The 19,316-nt window shown below is 41.2% G+C and overlaps 1 protein-coding gene across 7 annotated transcripts in view; it reads right to left on the bottom strand.

Moving 5' to 3' along the window:
* The window catches only part of dnajc6 (DnaJ (Hsp40) homolog, subfamily C, member 6), a 39,292-nt gene that overhangs the window by 14,994 nt on the left and 4,982 nt on the right, over nt 1–19,316 (bottom strand). For 5 of the 7 annotated variants that reach the window (XM_061780734.1, XM_061780735.1, XM_061780737.1 and 2 more), the window contains exons 1-7: nt 15,216–15,429; nt 9,643–9,778; nt 4,629–4,678; nt 3,358–3,506; nt 2,093–2,215; nt 1,596–1,729; nt 157–351 (exon numbers count right to left, since the gene is read on the bottom strand). In XM_061780734.1, the coding sequence (XP_061636718.1) occupies nt 157–351; nt 1,596–1,729; nt 2,093–2,215; nt 3,358–3,506; nt 4,629–4,678; nt 9,643–9,778; nt 15,216–15,414 (986 nt within the window). In that variant the 5' untranslated portion in view covers nt 15,415–15,429. Of the gene's footprint in view, nt 1–156; nt 352–1,595; nt 1,730–2,092; nt 2,216–3,357; nt 3,507–4,628; nt 4,679–9,642; nt 9,779–15,215; nt 15,430–18,009; nt 18,094–19,316 lie in introns of those variants that run through there. The other 2 variants (XM_061780740.1, XM_061780739.1) reach the window with 2 other exon arrangements.

Genomic DNA, 19,316 nt, shown 5'->3' with positions numbered 1-19,316 from the left:
TGCTAAACAATTAACTTGCCCTTCAACAATACAGATACTGTACGTGACAATTTTAACAGCTTTAAGGTAGACGCAAATATTGTTGCGGCATTAAAAGATTTGTGAAAGTTGCTGTATTTTGAAATGAAAGTTTCAAGTGTCAAAATGTGAGCGCACCTCATTCTCTCATACTCCTGTGCCGTGGTGAAAATTTTGGTCTCTCCAATGAGGACATCGCAGAAAGGCCGACAGCCGCTCCGTTGCTTGTTGAAGCAGGGAACTGGACTCATGGTGAGAGCCTTGATCGTCAGAGGCTTGGTGTGGGGTAGACTGGGCTTCTCTGACACCATGCTACACACATACCCGATGTACCTGCCAGAGGACAAGATGCAATTTTCTTCCCGTTCTACTTACATACAGCAAGCGTGAATGGTTGTCTCTATGTGTCACTCCAAGCTACATTCAATTCAATTGATGTGTTTTACCATTTCTAATTACATTCAAACTTTTTAACTATTATTATTGTTATCCTGATGATTGGCTGGGAGAAATCTCGTGGCTCGACTGCCTTATATACAGTGAGGCGTAACATAGATATTCCTATAAATTCGACAGTTATTTACCACATACTTTACAGTAAAATACTTTAAGCTGATTTTACAATAATTAACCACAGTTCCCATTGCATCATGGGATTTTGGTTGATGTCACACAGAGGGTGCATCTCATTTCTATATTTGGAACTTCCGAGGTCCTAGCTCCTGTGTTTACATGCGAGCTCCTCCCTCCAGAAAATCTATCGAGGACAGAGGAGCGATGCAGGAGGAGGTAGGAATGTTTGGGAGAAATAAGACCATCGTTCCTCGATGAAATCATTTCATGGAGACATATACTAAAGATGACGTTATGTCACTGACTTGTCACAAATGAACCATCTGCGTGGCTGAATTATTACGATCACCACAAATGTCCACTTTATGCTCTATGTATTAAGTGGGATTACATTAAAGTGAAATATAAGCAACACAGTTGAGTACTCTTTACAACTTTGCAGACGCAAAGACGATTGTGCGAGCCAAAAGTGCTCCTGTTTACCCTATTAACTCATCAGCACCACAATGAATGCAAACATTCATTTGACACTTGCCAGTTCAGTTACTGTAACTCAAAACTGTTGCCGGTAAGTTACTGCAAAAGCCCAATAAAATGTCTAACAGTGTTAAGTTTAAATTATAAAACATGATCACTTCCCTTATTTTACATTATGAAGGGATACAAGATAATTTTAGGTGACTGCTGGGGAAAAATTATTACAACTATAATTTAAAAAAAACTTTATTTTCAATTGCACATGATTCAAATGTGGCTAACTGATGTAATTTCTCCCTCTTCTCCTAAAAAAAATCTAATAATTTATGTTAATGAAACATTCTAATCATGTGCAACTGATCAAATTCAAATTCAAATTAAGTAAATTCAAAGGACCTTTTTTCAGTGTACAGTGCCAGTTTGGATGTTAGTTTTGTGTGCATGTTTTTTTTTGCCTCTCTTACTACACTTGGTCACTTTATATTCAATTCGTGTGACATGTCACATGTCACATTAAGGATTCAAACCTGCGGTGTGAAGGCCAGAGACCCGAGCCTGGTCTCTTGGCGCTGAGGAGTTGCATGGCAGGAATGGGATTGTTGAAGAGATGGCAGAAGCAAAACATGGCACAAACCAAGACACCTGATGGAGCACGGCCATCCTAAAAAGCACACAGTGAAGACTCAACACACACAGCAAAGTTCTATTTCACACCAAGTTGCATGACTGAAGAAAATGTGCCTTAAATGTGAAACCATTTAACAAATAAAAACACATTTCAAATTGTGTGGAAACAATCATGTGCACCAATACTAACTCACTCTATTTGTGAAACAAACCATCTTGTTAAAACAATTTTTAACAGTAACATTTTAGGTGTTACTGAGCCAGGTAACATGGGGAATCAAGGAACGACATTCAACATAGCAAGTCACAAGGATAAAAGAAAGGGTTATGTGGTTAAAGTCTACTGTTACTTGAAGCACCTGAAGGAACCTCCTGATATGATGAGGCATTATCTTACCGAGCAGGTGATGACACACACATTCTTGGGATTCTGTTTGAGCCAGTTGTGCATGTTCTTACACACAGCGAAGAGGTTGTGGAGGCTGGGAGCCTGGCGAGCGGGCCAATTACACTCTGAAACCTGCAGAGCGATTTGGGAAGGGAGGTGGGCATAGATGGCAGAACAGACAAAGGTGACGTGAGAGGAAAAGGTTGAGAACAAAGTAGGGATGAAACAAAACGCATGGCGAGAGGAAAGAGGAGATGTGGTAGTTACAGCACATCCGCAGCAGCAGAGCGACACAACACAAAAGATGCCATGTTGAGTCATCTGTGAAGGCACACTAACTTCCACAGACAGCTATCTAGGCCATGTTAACTCCACAACTGCCTTGCAGGTAGGTGCTAGAGCAGGGGTGTCAAACTAATTTTTGTCGCGGGCCACATTGTAGATACGGTTTTCCTCAGAGGGCCATTATCATTGTAAAACCATATCAATGTTTAATCGCCTCATCATATTATTACACAGAGACAACAAATTGATGGATAACTAGTTTTGAAATCAGAAGTCAAGGATAATGGTTTCTTCAACTATGGTTCAAGTAACTGTAAAAGGGGTTTGGAGGCAAAACATGCTTACAATAGTTCATTACTATTTATTAAATATGAATATTATACAAAAATTTGGAACAGGTTTTAGCAAGAATCATGGAAGTTGACACACATGATTTGCTTTCGCGGGCCACATAAAATGATGTGGCGGACCGGATCTGGCCCCTGGGCCTTGAGTTTGACACCTGTGTGCTAGCGTCTGGGTGGCTTATATGCAAAAATTATTTTATTTGAATCCTCTAGCTTGTGATGTTGACAGTCAAAACAAAAGAAATATCTTATACATATGCAAGAGTCTGAGGCAACCGTTGGATTTATTATTTTATCTATTCTATGATGACCATTTACCATCATTCCATTTATATACCGCTTTTTGTTGACTGCACTCTGCACTTGTAAGACTTCTGCACAGTACTGTACTGTATACTGTATCAGACTATAATATATATATATATTTTTTTTTATTTTTTTTTTTTTTATTTTTTTTTTTTTATTTAATGTTCTTGTAATGATTGAAGACATAAAATGTATTTTGTCAATGATGGCCTGATTTGGGGGGGGGGCAACAAATTGAGAGGTTATCCCTAAAAATGCTGGCCAATTATTTATTTGGGGATCAACAAAATGGTTGATGCATGTACTGTAAGTGCATGAGGTGGTTGTAGTACCTACCCTGTTGGAGAATTTGGCTCCGCGGTAGTTGCGCTGTGACAGGTTGAAGACAGTATAGTGGTCAGCGTGGCGACTGTCAAGGAAGGATCGGATGTCTTCCACATGGTTCTGGTAGCCAATCTGCACAGACTCGGCTGGGTAGGTCATCACTGAAAAATCATATAGTATCCATAACTGACTCAACCCAACTCTATTTCTCAAGCACTTTTAAGAAAACAACCACAGCTGTAACAAATCAAACATAAAAACAATAATAATAATAATAATAAATAAGAAGAACACATAAAGAGTTGAGATATGCTGTATTTGTTTACACAAATTCAGCTAAATGTATAATTGTTGCCCTTTTCTGCTAGTACAAACTGCAAAATAAGATTTTGAAATACTGAAGTAAGAAGGAGATTCAAACTTGCATTTTTCACAAAAGCCCTAAAGTGGTCAAATATCCAGCTGAACGCGTACCCTGAAGGGTGCTCCACTGCACCACACTGCTAAGCATGTTATGCTGGAATGTCTCCAGTACATGTGTGTCTACACTTTATTACATTACAATTATACTTGAGCTATGGGGTACTTTTAAATGCTGCACATACCCCTTGCATATTTGGATTCCAGTTGTAAGGATTTTGATTTTGTTTTGGGGGAAATGGAAAGAACAGAATAGAATTGCTGACATTCATAGTAATATTAAGTACATTTATTTATTTTGAAGGTGGAAACGACAAGAAAGTGATAAGACAATGAAAAGTTGTGTTAAGAAATTATAAAATAAACAACTGGTTAGCACATCTGCCTCACAGTTCTGAGGACCTGGGTTCAAATCCGGCCTCGCCTATGTGGAGCTTGCGAACTCCTGTTTCGTCCCACATTGCGAAAACATGCATGGTAGGTTAATTGAAGACTCTAAATTGTCTGTAGGTATGAATGTGAGTGTGAACAGTTGTTTGTCTATGTGTGCCCTGCGACTGGTTGGCAACCAGTTCAGGGTGTACCATGCCTCTCGCCCAGAGTCAGCTGGTGTACACACCAACACGGCGCGTGACCTTAGTGAGGATAAGCGGTAAAAAAAAAAAAAATAATAGATAGATAGATAGATGGATAAATCAAACAATTATTATAGCTCTTAAAGTCTTGTAACTTTATTAAATCATTTCCAGCCAATATACACCTATTCAACAAATGGGCAGGGTATGAATCATTTCAGGCTTAATGGTACCTATATGAAATGATTTAGATGATAGTCAGGCATACTTATGACTCTGCGTACTTACCTATGATTCGCGACGTGATGTAGGCAATATCCAGCTCTCCTTTAGTGTACCTGAAAAAAAGAACGTTCATTATTAAGGACAAATTTGAACATTTTCACAGAGAAAAGTAGAAGTAAATCAAATGGAAAAAAGTCATCTTTTTTACATTCTATTATTTAGATTGTTTAAGTGGGTGCACAATAGCACCACAAATGCAGGACTTTCACATGTAAAGTTGTTTCCATACCAAATATTGCTGATATACAAATTCTGACATTGAGATTCTGTCTAATCGCTTGCTGTGCATACACATGCCTTGACTGAAAGTGAGAAAAAAAAGATGAGAAAAAAAGTGATAACACTTGAGCAGGTTTAGAAGGAACAGTCCTGATCATACTGTTTCATTTTTGGTTAATCCAGAATCATTCACAACTGGAAATTAAAATTGCAATTACACACAAGTACAAAAACAAAGATTCCTCCATGTTTCACAGTAGGAACAATGTTCTTTTCTTGGTATGTTGGGTTTTTGCAAATATCAAACTAATGTGATTTGCCCAAAACCTCCAGTTTTGCTTAATCTGTCCAAACCATGTTTTCCCAGAAGCTTTGTGGCTGGTCAGTATGCATCGTGGCAAATTCCAGTCTTGTTAGTTTTAAGTTATTCCAGTGGTCATTGTGGGTATTTCGTTCTTTAACAAAAGGGTCCCAACAATTTTGTCCACGTGGGTACGCACCAGAGATAGATGAAGGACAGAGAAATGAACCGGACCGATTAATTTAGGTGGGATAATACTGTATGTATCCAACTAAATCAACTTATTGCTGGCTGTGACAATCCTCCAAGACAGGCTGATCATGGCCAGTTATCTCAGGGTCACTCCGGAACACTGTCTGTCATAGAACCCAGCAGAAGTCTTTGGTATTCGTATGTAATAGGGTGCAGCCCAGCAAATCTTAGTAAAGATAATTGTGTCTCTGTATTTACATGACATTTACATGACTGTACTGTATATTTTTTTAGTATGTAACTTGCATGTCCTAAAATGAACATGACTTAATTTTCTTGGCCCTAAAACAAGGATACAGGAATATATATATATATATATATATTTTTTTTTTTTTAAAGAATGCTGAAGGATTGCATCTTGTAATTTCTTAACATTCTCAGTAAGCATTTAATCAGAATCATCTTTATTTGCCAAGTATGTCAAAAACACAAGGAATTTGTCTCCGGTAGTTGGAGCCGCTCTAGTACGACCACAGACACCACTCTAGTCTGTGCAGTCTAGACAGCTTTGAAGTTCTATCTTTGCTTTGTTGGTCCACTTTTTCACTGTTTTCACCGTAGGCTTCGCGCATTTAAGTTTTGCCTGTATGTTGGTATTAAGTGAATTAAGCAGTGATCAGACGAGTCCAGAGCTGCATGAGGTATGCCACGGTACGCGTTACTTAGCGTAGTATAGCAGTGGTCTAAAATGTTATTTTCCCTGGTAGGACAGTCGATGTGCTGCTTGTATTTAGGTAGTTCATGGTTGAGTTTAGCTTTGTTAAAGTCCCCAAGAATAATGATGGGTGAGGCTGGGTGTTTTTATTTCAATTTCGTTTACTTGTTCAGCGAGCGTTAGCAGTGCGGCGTTCGTGTTAGCTTGAGACGGAATGTAAACACCGGCGTGAATGAAAGATGCAAATTCACGCAGTGAGTAGAATGGCTTACAGTTCAAAAACAGCGACTCTAAATGCAGGCTGCAGTGTGTGTTGAGCTCCGTGACGTCAATACACCATTTTTCGTTGATATAGAAGCATATCCCGCAGCCTTTTGTTTTCCCCGATAACTCCATGACGCGATCTGCCCGGTGAAGATGGAAGCCCGGAAGCATTACGGCGCCACTGGGGACAGCCTCACAAAGCCAAGTCTCAGTAAATCACAGGGCGGTGGAACGTCCGAAGTCTTTACTGGTCTTTGTCAGAAGAAGAAGCTCGTCCATTTTGTTGGGCGTGTAGATTCGCGAGGTGGATCGACGGAAACGCCAATCTGTATCCTCTCTTGCAGAGCTTAACTTGGATGCCGGCGGGGTTTCCCCTTCATCGCCTATGTCTCCATGCGCCATAGACCACACCGGCACCCACCCCCCAAACACCCCCATCACCCCCCGGTGAGTAACAAATGGGCAGAGTTGTAAAAGTTGGTGAAAGAAAGTCCACGGGAGACTCCCTGATGTTAAGCAAGTCTTCCCTTGTTTAAGTGAGGCGAGTAATGTCTCCAAAGACGAACGCAAAACACAAAAACATAGGCAATAGTAGAGAGCACGTAACCGAGGCGTCCGCACGGATAAGCGCCATTGTGGTATGGAAAGCAAGACAAAAACAAATCTTGCGATGGCTGGGAATCGAATCCAGGTCAACTGCTTGGAAGGCAGCTATGCTTACCACTATTGCACCAATGCCTCTAATGTGCAAACACATACACACACACATACGCACGCAAGTACGCGAGCGGGTTATTGGGGTATGTAAAATATATCTCGTACGGTTATCCCTCGTTTATCGCTGGGTTTAGGTTCCAGACCACCTCCACAATAGGTGAAATCACTTACCACCACTTCTTTTTTTTATTATTTATACATATTCTAAAGCGGTTTGAACCTCCCCAGACTGATTAATCTTCCCAGCACTCCTATAGACAATAGGACGTAGACGTAGACAATGTACATTTTATCGCTTGTAATATAAAAGCCAGGAAAAGAGGGCAGAAAACAGAAGGTGATCTAAATCTGTCAGTGCTGTCCGTCAGTCTGTAAGTAGGTCCACACCAATAAACGCAGGCATTAAGATTGTTATGCTTGTCACTGGCAAGACTACACCACTAAAAATGATTACTGTTTTAGTTTCACTGCTAAATGTATTAAAAGCCACACAAAGTGACATGCAGGCTTCTTTTGATAATTTAGGAACAGTAAAATGCAATGGCTGCTGAGGAGAGGACAGAGAAGAAGCACTCAACTGCAGTCAGATGTCAAAGGCGTTTTTTGGGGAAATCATTGTCCTGTAGAAGTTGCTAATATTTTAGACTACAATAGACTGCCTTCAATAATAACGCTGGCCACACTGTAATTTACACCATCTCTCATATTCCATTTACTTGATTAATTAACGGAACAAAGCTTCATTTTGGAAGGACAACATGAGTGTATATGCTCCAGTGTGGACAGATGAAGCTGGAGGGAATGCGGCAATGGACCAACCACCCCCAACAATTGCCCGGACTCAAGGCTATGGTGTCCTTGAGGAAGACATCGAACCTCTTCTCCCTGCTCCAGTCTGCGTCACTAACCATGTGTGTTTGTTGTATTCACTATTGTTATGGGTTAATTGCAAACAGAACATTGCATGTATTAAGGATGATTTAAAAATGAGTCACTTTTTTCTCTCCTCTTTGACTTCCTGAGGAGCTCAGTTGAAGAGCTATAAACTGTTGCAGGTGTCATGTGAGGAAATTTGGATAAACTGCAACCAAAAGAGCACTGACAAAGGAAGACATGATACAGTAAGAATGAATGTGATACAGTATAGTACAATCAGTAAGGCTCTTGTTTTGTATAGCAATAATCATTAAATCTCTGAAGATGAATGCGTAGGATATGTATAAAAGAACACAGTCATAAAGTTTCAAAAGCGGTTGAACAAAACTCGGACTGATGCGACACTTGAAAATGGACTTCCGACTTGAACAATAGTATAACTCAGCCTTAATTTGCAATATTGTTGCTTTGACATAAACAAATCTCCCATGAATGACGATTATAGAGGTGTCAGCAATAGAGGTGTGACAAACTGATTCAACTACACCCGCCTGACAAGAAAACTTCATTTGTTTCTGTTATGAAGGGCTATACACTGTTGGAACAGGGTGTACATCTATATTTGATTGTGGTGTTCGTTAACAGCATTATCCCATTTATTTAGATTTAGAATCGTTCCTTCCAATGATTCCCTTGACTGCCTCAAGTACTTATTTGGTCTTTCATTAATTTGGAATTAATTACATTTGTCATCTAATTATGCAAACAGCGGTCCAAAAATCCTCATCAATTTAGTCAAACAATTTCTAAAAACATTTCTTAATGAGCACTAAACCTGAATACATTTTTGTTCATCTATGTTCTCCTTGTCTTCGTGTGCTTTCTCCCCAAGTAAGTTCTCATTCCTCCCACAGTCCAAAACCATGTATGTTAGGTTAAAGTTTCTTAATTGCCCCTAGGTGTGGATGTGTGTGATCTGTCCAAAGTATGCTAGCAGAGACTTAGTTACCCTCTGACACTGAAGAGGATAAGCAGTCGAAAATGGACATCTACTTGTTCTCTCTGAACTTACTGTCAGTTGCTATGGAAGTGTACCTCCCTCATTGTTCATACCTCCCACTCACATACAGAATATGTACTGAACAAACGCGCAACACACACAGGCACGATGAGATGCACCCTTCCACATAACAGCAGTGCACTGGGCATTTAGCACAATGTATTATCATGAATAATTTAGTCATGGAGAGGGTCGACAGACGGCAAACAGATGAGCAGAACCAGAAACAACAGGACAAGAGAGTGCAGGACTGAAGGGGGAGAGAGACGCAAGGCAGGAATATTCATGACCAGACCTGATGAGTCAACAGAGAGGAAAAGTGTGTGCAGTTTTTCAAACAACAGAGCCCCCTTTGTGGTCCCAGCGCACAAACAGTGCACACTCACAAACAGCGAGTGGACCACGCTGTGCCAGACTCTGGTGCTCCTAAAGCATGCTGCTCTGATTCACAACTCTAACCTTTGCCATCTTTTATCTTATTGAAAGACTCATCAAAAGAGGACGTAGAAATAATGATATTCTTTTTGCTAGTCTCTTGAATCAGTGCAAAAACCCCTGAAAATGAATGTGAATGGAAGTAGCTTAAAATGTACAGGCATGTATCAATTGTTTCGGTGTGAAAGAAAATATCAATTTGGCTAAATTAATAGATTTAGGATTTATGAATACTTACGTGGCAACCTGATGCATGACCTTGGTGGATGTGTCTTTCAGTGTGTCTTTGAGATTGTCTTTGAAGTTACTGAAGAACTTTCCAGCTCCGCCCTTCACCATATCCAACAGTCCTCCGCCATAGTTGGCGTCCATATCTGGAGAAAGAAGAGCTTTACGCAATCAATCCGAAGCAAAAAGAGATTTATGTCCGAAAGTATTTGGACAGTGACAGAGTATGCATATTCTAACTCTATTCACACATCCACAGTGGATTTCAATTCAAAGTGTACACAGGTTTCACAAAATAATTTCAATTTAACTTAATGTAGGATTTAGAGTACCTCAATCTTCATTGGCTTAAAATGTTTGGAAAATTGAAGGTACATTTTAAATAAAACTATCATTTGTTATACTTGGATAAAGATTCTTTGCCGTCAATGACTCTGGAGCCCAGGAGCATCACCAATCTCTCTGTTTCCTTCCTGTGGCAACCTTCACTTGCTGCTTGTTTTTGGCTCTGATGTACGGTGGCCGAGAGAGGTCAGAACAATTACAAACGTCACAACAAATGCAAACGGCACAACACAATGACACTGACACACAACACAGCGACATTAACCTGGAACGGAAGTGACCACCGGGACTCCAGCCGTATTATTCGTCCAGGTTACCGGGGACTCCTATTCATATTCCTCTTTCTATAAATCTGATTCTTCTGTACATATAATCTCATTTCTAAACAGGAGCGTTTTCAGATGTTTAATGGCTCAATCTGACTTTCTAGCTCTTGACAGTTAAGAGTTCTTTTATTATTATTACTATTGTTTTGCAAACAGTGTATTTACATGAATTAAAGACATATCTTGATTGTAATTGGGTGTCTGAAGGGCCAGTAGGCGGACCGGTTGCCTATGTTGGACAGTGTTTCCTGCTACCACACAAGGCAAGACTTAATGTGGCCCAAAGTAGTTCAATAAATAATGTGTGTGAGTGTGAAGAAGGCCGCACGGTGGTCGACTGGTTAGCACATCTGCCTCACAGTTCTGAGGACCGGGGTTCAAATCCCGGCCCCGCCTGTGTGGAGTTTGCATGTTCTCCCCGTGCCTGGGTGGGGTTTCTCCGGGCACTCCGGTTTCCTCCCACATCCCCAAAACATGCATGGTAGGTTGATTGGGGACTCTAAATTCCCCGTAGGTGTGAATGTGTGCGCGAATGGTTGTTTGTTTATATGTGCCCTGCGATTGGCTAGTGACCAGTTCAGGGTGTACCCCGCCTCTCACCCGTAGTTAGCTGGGATAGGCTCCAGCACGCCCGCGACCCTTGAGAGGATAGAGCGGTCTCAGAAAATGGATCAAATCAACGACAACTCTCCGATAGCAGACTTAGACGTTGATCAATAGGATTGCGTATTGTGACCGGCGCATCGCCTCCTGTGCCTGCCATCGTCAACATACTTGGTCGCCGTTGTCAACATTTATTCATGTGCACAAAGCAATGTGGACCCAAGCTTTAGAGCATGATTCGACAGAACGCCGGTATGTTTACATACAAACGTTTGTGCTAACACTAGCTTGCTCGGCTACATAACGTTGTACTACCTGCTTGCGAGCCATATCATATTAAAGGTTTGTAACCATTCCTCAAATGGATAGCCCATCTCCTGGGCACCCGGACACATTTTTTTGCCACGCCTCCCCAGACAGGGTTTGATTGGACAAGATAAAGTCCAGTGATCGTAAAAGACGGGATACGGTGGTATCGGAATAGGAGTCGTGTTGTGTTGCCACTGTCTCACCGAGACAGCAAGATTTTATGGCAGTGGTCTGACGTAGTGCTACCATGAAAGACCAAATTGTATTGTACTCTGATCCGGGCATCAGCTGTTAGATTTTTTGCTGATATCGGACCATCATCCGATATCAAATACCGGATCGGGATAACCCTAGCTCGAGTGCAACAGTGCAACGTCTTCAGATTCTTTGAGAGGAACACTAGTTTGTTAATCATGTCTGGCTCCAGACAGGACCTTTCACAATTTATGATGTTGCCAATGCTCTAAAAATGTTGTTGTGTCTAGTTTGTTTCACGTGGTTAGTTAAACATTACATAGAGGTGCTGCCTTGCTTTGTGACAATTGCTCAACACTTCGCTCTGGTTTAGATCCTCTGCTTTTAATCCAAAATACCTCCAAATAATGGAGATCGATTTATTTTTTTGCCTTCAAATCTGTCAAATGTGAAGTTTCTGCAACCTCCTTATCTTCTGCTCTCTTTATAAATGTCCTGCTGTGTATGAAGTAGGTGCAGGTCTCCCTCCTTGCTCCCGCCCTCGTATGTTTTTCATTGGCTGGCTTCAGCTGTCGCACAACAACCAAATGGTAAATGGACTGCACTTATATTGGGCTTTATCTACACCATCACAGTGCCCAAAGCGCTTTACAAAGCCTCACATTCACCCACTCATTCGTACATCAGTGGGTGACTGCTGCCATGCAAGGTGCTACCAGGCCCACTGGGAGTAAATTAGGGTTCAGTGTCTTGCCCAAGGACACTTCGACATCCGGACAGTCGTAGCCGGGACTCGAAGGGTCACTGGACGACCTGCTTTACCTACTGAGCCACAGCCGCCCGGCGGCCAACACGAAATGAGTTTTGTGATTGGCTGGTCTTAGCATGGAATTTAAGGGCAAGGGTAAAAATGACATTTACATGCAGCTGCCAGTGGGGAAATCTATATCATTGATATTGTTGATTTTGACATATTAATATCATGAATGTTCATATCTAGATGTCGTTACGATCACGACATATCATTCATCCCAACTTCACAGTGGTTAATTCTGTCACGATTTTATTCACAAGCGATTCTAATGCAAGTCATGTTTGTAAATGCATCCGTTGCAGCTACTCAAGAGTAGCTGACAGAATAGCTATTGCTGCGAGGGACAGTCTTCAGCAGGACACTTTGACATTTACACATTAGCATAGCAAACACTCAGAGGAAAACAGTTGACTCTCACTAGCTGTTCACCATTTCCCTCCCATGACACACGACTTGTACACACTTGAGTCAACCTGCCACTCTCTTTCTGGCTCAGACTTTCCAGTTTTCAGACCTGAAGTCAAACAAGCCCATGTCGGTAGAAATCTAACTAACCACTGCTGCACTTTTGCCCAAGTGAATTTCACAGTATGTTCAGGATTTTACACTTAGGGCTCTGTGCTTCAGCGTAAAAACTGGTGCATCTAATCGGGTCTAGCCTGCCTTCTCGCAAAGTTACGCCAAGCGCAGCACTGGATTTGCACTAGTCACGACAAACTCGCCCTTCATGACAGACATTGCACATGTTTGCATTTAAACAAGATGCAACCACACAAATGACACAGAGCCTTCACAAAGCATGTGTGACTTGACAAACATATCATGAATATTGGTGCATTAGGCAATTCTTTGTTCACACTTGCCTTCGGGCTCCAGAGGCGATGTTTGCAGTCAGACACGCTCTAGATATTCAAACACTGATAACTGATAACACTGCCATTGGTAAATTTAAACATTAAACTTGGCTTATAACAACCCCTAGTAACTGATCAATTGAAATGAACAAAAGGCAGGTTTCTTAAAGAAACTGAAAAATTGTGATACCACTCTCCCTGAAGCACATCTGAACTCTGCTTACTTGTTCCCTTATACCTATGAGTAAAAGGGCGAAATGGGAAAGGTTAAAGATTGGATTTGTATGAACAAATAAGCATATTCAATTATCCCTTCCTTTTCTTCTAATAAAATATAAAGCACAGTGACTTAATAAATCGAATAATTGGGCACGAAATACAATATTTATATGAGACATTTGGCTCCCACAATTGGTGTTTTGAAAATATGTGCTAATGAAAATTCAACCACTGGTGAGATCAAAAGGGACATGCAAGTCAAAAGGAAAACTGTACAGTAACTATCTATTATATGACAACGCTTGGGCTGTAATTAAATCCCCAAAACAACTACCGGTACATCTATGGCACATTAACAATGTGGACCAATAGTAACAGGGAGGAGAGATGACTAAAGGTGGAAGATCCATTTATGTATAACATAACTATCCATTCGTTTTAATACCGATCATAATAGCCTAAACAATCTCAGAGCGGAGCACGAGTATGCAGCTGACTTCAGGCAAAACGTAAACTACACCCTGAACTGGTCGCCAGTCAATCAACTTGGATTTATAAACCCCCATTGACCCTCCTCTTCTTCATCCAACTCCTTTAGTGTCCCACAATCCAAGAGGAACTACACATTGAGGTGCACATACAGTACAGAGCTCTTTATTGACTCTGACTCTAATTAGTTCTGACATTTGCATGCATTGTAAATATAGTTTTGCAACATGAATTAAGTTCATTTTAATATCGGCTGGTATCAAAGCAAAAATAACAAAACCTATATTTTTGCTGTTCTTTTGCCGATAGTATTGAAAAACCTTAATATTTTTCAGTTTTCCATCATGTTATTAGCGCAATACAAAATTTCATAAGATCTCATTTAACGTGCCACTTACCACCAAATCAATAATTTAATGGATTAACTGTAACTAATCAGCTTGATCATGACAGTTGGGGACAAATGCACTGGAAATACTCTATATGCAGGTTTATACTGCTATTTTATCTGTTATATATCCATCAGGGTCACAAGTGATCTGGAGCCTGTCCCCAGTGACTTTTGTGTGAGAAGCGGGGTACACCCTAAACTGGTCGACAGTCTATTGCAGGGCATATATAGAAAAACAACTATTCACACAGGGACAAATAAAGGTTTTTGGATTGAACTGAAGTGAATAGAAAGCCGCAGTGTTTTTGAAATTTTGAAAGTGGTGCTTTGATTTTCATGTCGGTGTTGCCAACTTACCAACGTTGTTGCTATATTTAGCAATGTCTCCGACCATTCTGCGACTATTTTTTCAAAAGAGAGACTAGCGGGAATGCCAAAGGTGCACCTCATGTTGACAGCATTAGCATTTCCTGCACAATGGAGGTAGGAGGGAAATCTAAATCTCTAAGTCGCCGCATATTAAATCATTAAAACTAAACCCATCATTCAAGCCTTTCACCCAGTTTTCTCAATCACTATGCCTCGGTCAAATGACATGTAAGGGTTGTTTCACTTGTGGTGCAATTGGAGATTGCTTGAGCTTTTGCCACCCGGAAGTAAATCTGACGTCATGGTGAAAAGATATGCTGGGATATAAAGTCAGTCAATGTACACTTTCTATAGCAATATGAAGTGAGACGATATTAAATGGTTGCTAAACGGAGTGGGGGGCTTCACTCACTTTGGTGAGATAATGTAAGCCTGGCAGGAGTGGACCATGGCACCAGAGCATAATACATTGCAACCCAGTAAAAGCATTTAAGAGGCATGAGAACATCCGAGTCCCAGAAGGGTACTGCAATAGACTGTCACTCCTGCCAGCCATCCCATCTGCCTCTTCCACACCATACGTGGGCTACGAGGGCTGAAGCCATTACAGTAGTTTCCTGTTACAAACCCAACAATGAGTGTGACCGGACACGTTGTGCGAACTCATACCTGAGCTGTCCATGGTGCTGCAGTCTTCCTCTCTCCCTGAGCCGGCTTTCGGTCCGTGGAGAGCTGCTACCGGGCCTCCGACTCTGCTGCCTCCGCCTCCTCTGCCGGTATTGTAGCTATCTCTGCTGCTATCGACCAACTGTAAAGATTCATACCCATCGTAATTGCTCTTTTTTTTATATGCGCCCAGCAAGCTCATCACAAAATGACGTCAAATATATATATATATATATATATATATATATATATATATATATTTGTTTTTTTCTTCAAAAAACGTCTAAAATATAGAGCTACTGTATTTTGAAGGAGCCCTAATGACGGGCTGGCTGTGCTGTCGCCTCCCCAGCCGCCGATGCTACTGCTAGATGCACCACATGTCCGGGGAGGGGAGTATACAGAAGGTCTCACTGCTATCTGGGGGAGGTGCTCTCTCGCGCTCTCTCTCTTTCTCTCTCGCTCTCCGTCACCCTCTCTTCATCTCTCCCTCACTCGCTTTAGCTCAGTGCCGCAGTGTCGTACAGTCGTATACTATGCTACAGAGTCAGTGGTCGGCGTTGCGCCTTAACCCGTGTACCCCTCACATGGTCAGTATTTAATCCCTTAAACCCAGCAAATCTAAGTAAATAAAGGTAAATGCATTCATTGCTAGAATACTATATTGTATTGAAATATTTGAACTCTTAGTGTGGGCCTGTTGATTGGCGGTTGTGACGAGCAAAATATGAAAATGCAAACAGAGGAATGTTTCAGATATTTAAGATTCAATATTGCCTCAAAACTCTAATCCCAGATTTGTAATAAACTCAAAAAAGTATATATAATTTAAATTTTCTAATTTGTTGAATTCTGTTGGAACTGAACTTTTACATGTGCTCTCTAATTGAAATTGTGTTTTTAATTCCAATCAATAATTTTTACTCAAACCAACTGATTTTGTATTACTAATTTACCAATATTGTTTTAAAATTTGAGTAAATTGGACTTTTTCACTGCTCATCTTATTGTTATTTGCGCTCAAACAATGCAGGTACATTGGACCCGCCACCGCCCATACACAGGCCACCAAAAATGTAGTTTAAGCCAGTTTTGAAAGAGTGGCATCGAGCGATGAGATCTGATTTTGAACTTTTTTAGACAAAGCACACTGTTAGACATTCCTGTAAATTCTACAGTTATTTACCACACACTTTACCGTGAAACACTTTACCGTGATTATACAGTCAACAACAGTTTCCACTGTCCGATGGCATGACACACGTAGTTACTCTATTTTGCAGGCAGCAGAATTGTGAATTCGTGTGGCTCCCAGCATGCATTGCATTGCAGAAATATAGACATTAATTCGTAATGTTCATCAACGATAAATATTAACGTAACATTGATCATGTGTGTTTATGTTACCCGTAGTTCACTGAATCAGAATCTGATTCAGAATCCTCTTTATTTGCCAATTATGTCAAAAGCACACGAGGAATTTGTCTCCGGTAGTTGGAGCCACTCTAGTACGACAATAGACAGCCAATTTGACAATAAATACTTTTGAGACATAAAAGCATACTACTGATAGTCACTTAGCCTCTAGCAATTCAATGGCAAGAGGGAAGAAGCTGTTGGAATGTCTGCGGGTTTTACTTTGCATTGATATTATATTATATATTATTTAACTCTGGCGTTACATACTGATTGTGGGTTGAGGGGTTGTGTGCAATAGAGTGACATTCTGATCGTCAGCAAGGAGTAAAAACATTGATTTGGCACTGTTGACAGGGAGTTAACGTAATTCAAGTTTACAGTAACTTACTAGGAACAGTTTCTAACAGTGTACTTAACCAGGGTGAACAGTGTACTTAACAACCTGGGTTAAATTAGTGTACAATAAGTACAATCTACTTATCCATCGTTTACAGGATACTTAATAAGCTGAGTTAAATGAGTGGTAGAAAAAGTATACTCTACATATCTAGATTTACAGTGTACTTAACAAGCCAAGTTAAATCAATAGGTGAGCAATAATTGTGATTACTTTACCTGAGGTACCTGAGTTTTTCTAAGTAAACTCTACTTATCTGGACTTAGACTGAACTCAGCTAAAACTAAACAGAAGTGATTCAATTAATAACTCTGCCCACTAGAATGTAGAAATACAGTACTGTGTTACATTCTCATGATGAATGATCTTTAGTTGATGGAAGGTGTCAGTTTAATTATTAAACATTTAGCAAGAAAGATGGGCGAAACGTAAAGTACGTTCCAATGGTGAAACTTGGAGGGTTATCCATCCATTTTCTGAGCCGCTTCTCCTCACTAGGGTCGCGGGCGTGCTGGAGCCTATCCCAGCTGTCATCGGGCAGGAGGCGGGGTACACCCTGAACTGGTTGCCAGCCAATCGCAGGGCACATAGGAACAAACAACCATTCGCACTCACAGTCATGCCTACGGGCAATTTAGAGTCTCCAATTCATGCATGTTTTTGGGATGTGGGAGGAAACCGGAGTACCCGGAGAAAACCCACGCAGGCACGGGGAGAACATGCAAACTCCACACAGGCGGGGCCGGGGATTGAACCCGGGTCCTCAGAACTGTGAGGCTGACGCTCTAACCAGTCGGCCACCGTGCCGCCCTTGGAGGGTTATCGACTACAGAAAAAGGAGCCTTTACTGTGTGAACTGTGGAGAAAAGTCAGCAGATTTTAGTCACTTATCACCAAGGAACAAGTAGAAACACTGAATGCTAAATGTAATGTCAATGTAGCCCTCAGTCATAATTTTTCCAATGCAATTTCATTTCAAACCTTGAATCCATGCAGAGCAGAGCGCTGACCATTGGCGGAATGCTTCCTTCTTTTGCCTTGTCCCCTGGCAACACTTTCATGGTTCTGAAAAGAGGACATGAGCCTGGGAAACTCTTTTTTTCGAGCAAACGGAAGCACAGAGCACAGCGGGAACGGAATGTCCAAAAGGGAGGGAATGATACCCCTCCATTGCCAGACCCAATGCACTACCGCTTCATTGTTGCTGCAGTTTTCCTGTCTCATTCCTAACCATTGCAGACTGTAAGTGAACATGTAGAATCTACAAGAGCAGCACTTGTACCATATGTACCTGTTATATACTGCTAGATCCCACGTTAGGCCAGCACTTATTGCAAGGTAAGTTTTACGCAAACGATCCAAACAGTATATCCAACCATTTAAGATCACAAAATTTAAATCTGTAAAAGTCTGTTTTATTACACAGTACAAAATGAGCAAAGGATTTGGGCCACCTTTAGATGTGCTGCTATCATGAACATCGAATCAGAACGTAAGCGCAAACCTCCGCCAATGTGGAACTGTAAACAAAAGTGAAAGTTTGGTGCACTATGTTTGCATTTGTCATTAACAGACTACCTCCTAAATCATGGAGGAAAAAAAACAGTCAGGTGGTGCTGATGCCACAGTAAGTCCATCCATCCATCCATTTCCTGAGCCGCTTTTTCCTCACTAGGGTCGCAGGCGTGCTGGAGCCTATCCCAGCTGTCATCGGGCAGGAGGCGGGGTACACCCTGAACTGGTTGCCAGCCAATCGCAGGGCACATACAAACAAACAACCATTCGCACTCACATGCACACCTACGGGCAATTTAGTGTCTCCAATTCATGCATGTTTTTGGGATGTGGGAGGAAACCGGAGTGCCCGGAGAAAACCCACGCAGGCACGGGGAGAACATGCAAACTCCACACAGGCGGGGACGGGGATTGAACCCGGGTCCTCAGAACTGTGAGGCTGACGCTCTAACCAGTCGGCCACCGTGCCGCCCCACAGTAAGTCAAACAGTGAAAATGAATTCATGTGTCTGCACCTTTTTCCATGTCCAACAAAAACAAAAGTTTTTCCTTGGACCATGCGTTACCCTGCTACAAAATCCTGCTGCCCTTATCTGTCCTACCATATTTAAATGATATATCAAACTAAGTGCTGTGAGTAAAACAAAACTACAAATCTAGTGGTAGAAGTTACACATTACTGTATATGATACATTTCTGACATTCTTTGTTCTATAGCTCCATATAAAAAAAATCATCCACAACCAGCAAACAAAACAAGTACATTCCCTAAA

Source organism: Phyllopteryx taeniolatus, chromosome 7, assembly GCF_024500385.1.
Source record: "Phyllopteryx taeniolatus isolate TA_2022b chromosome 7, UOR_Ptae_1.2, whole genome shotgun sequence".
Classification (NCBI taxonomy): domain Eukaryota; kingdom Metazoa; phylum Chordata; class Actinopteri; order Syngnathiformes; family Syngnathidae; genus Phyllopteryx; species Phyllopteryx taeniolatus.
This window is presented reverse-complemented; position numbering and strand designations above follow the sequence as displayed.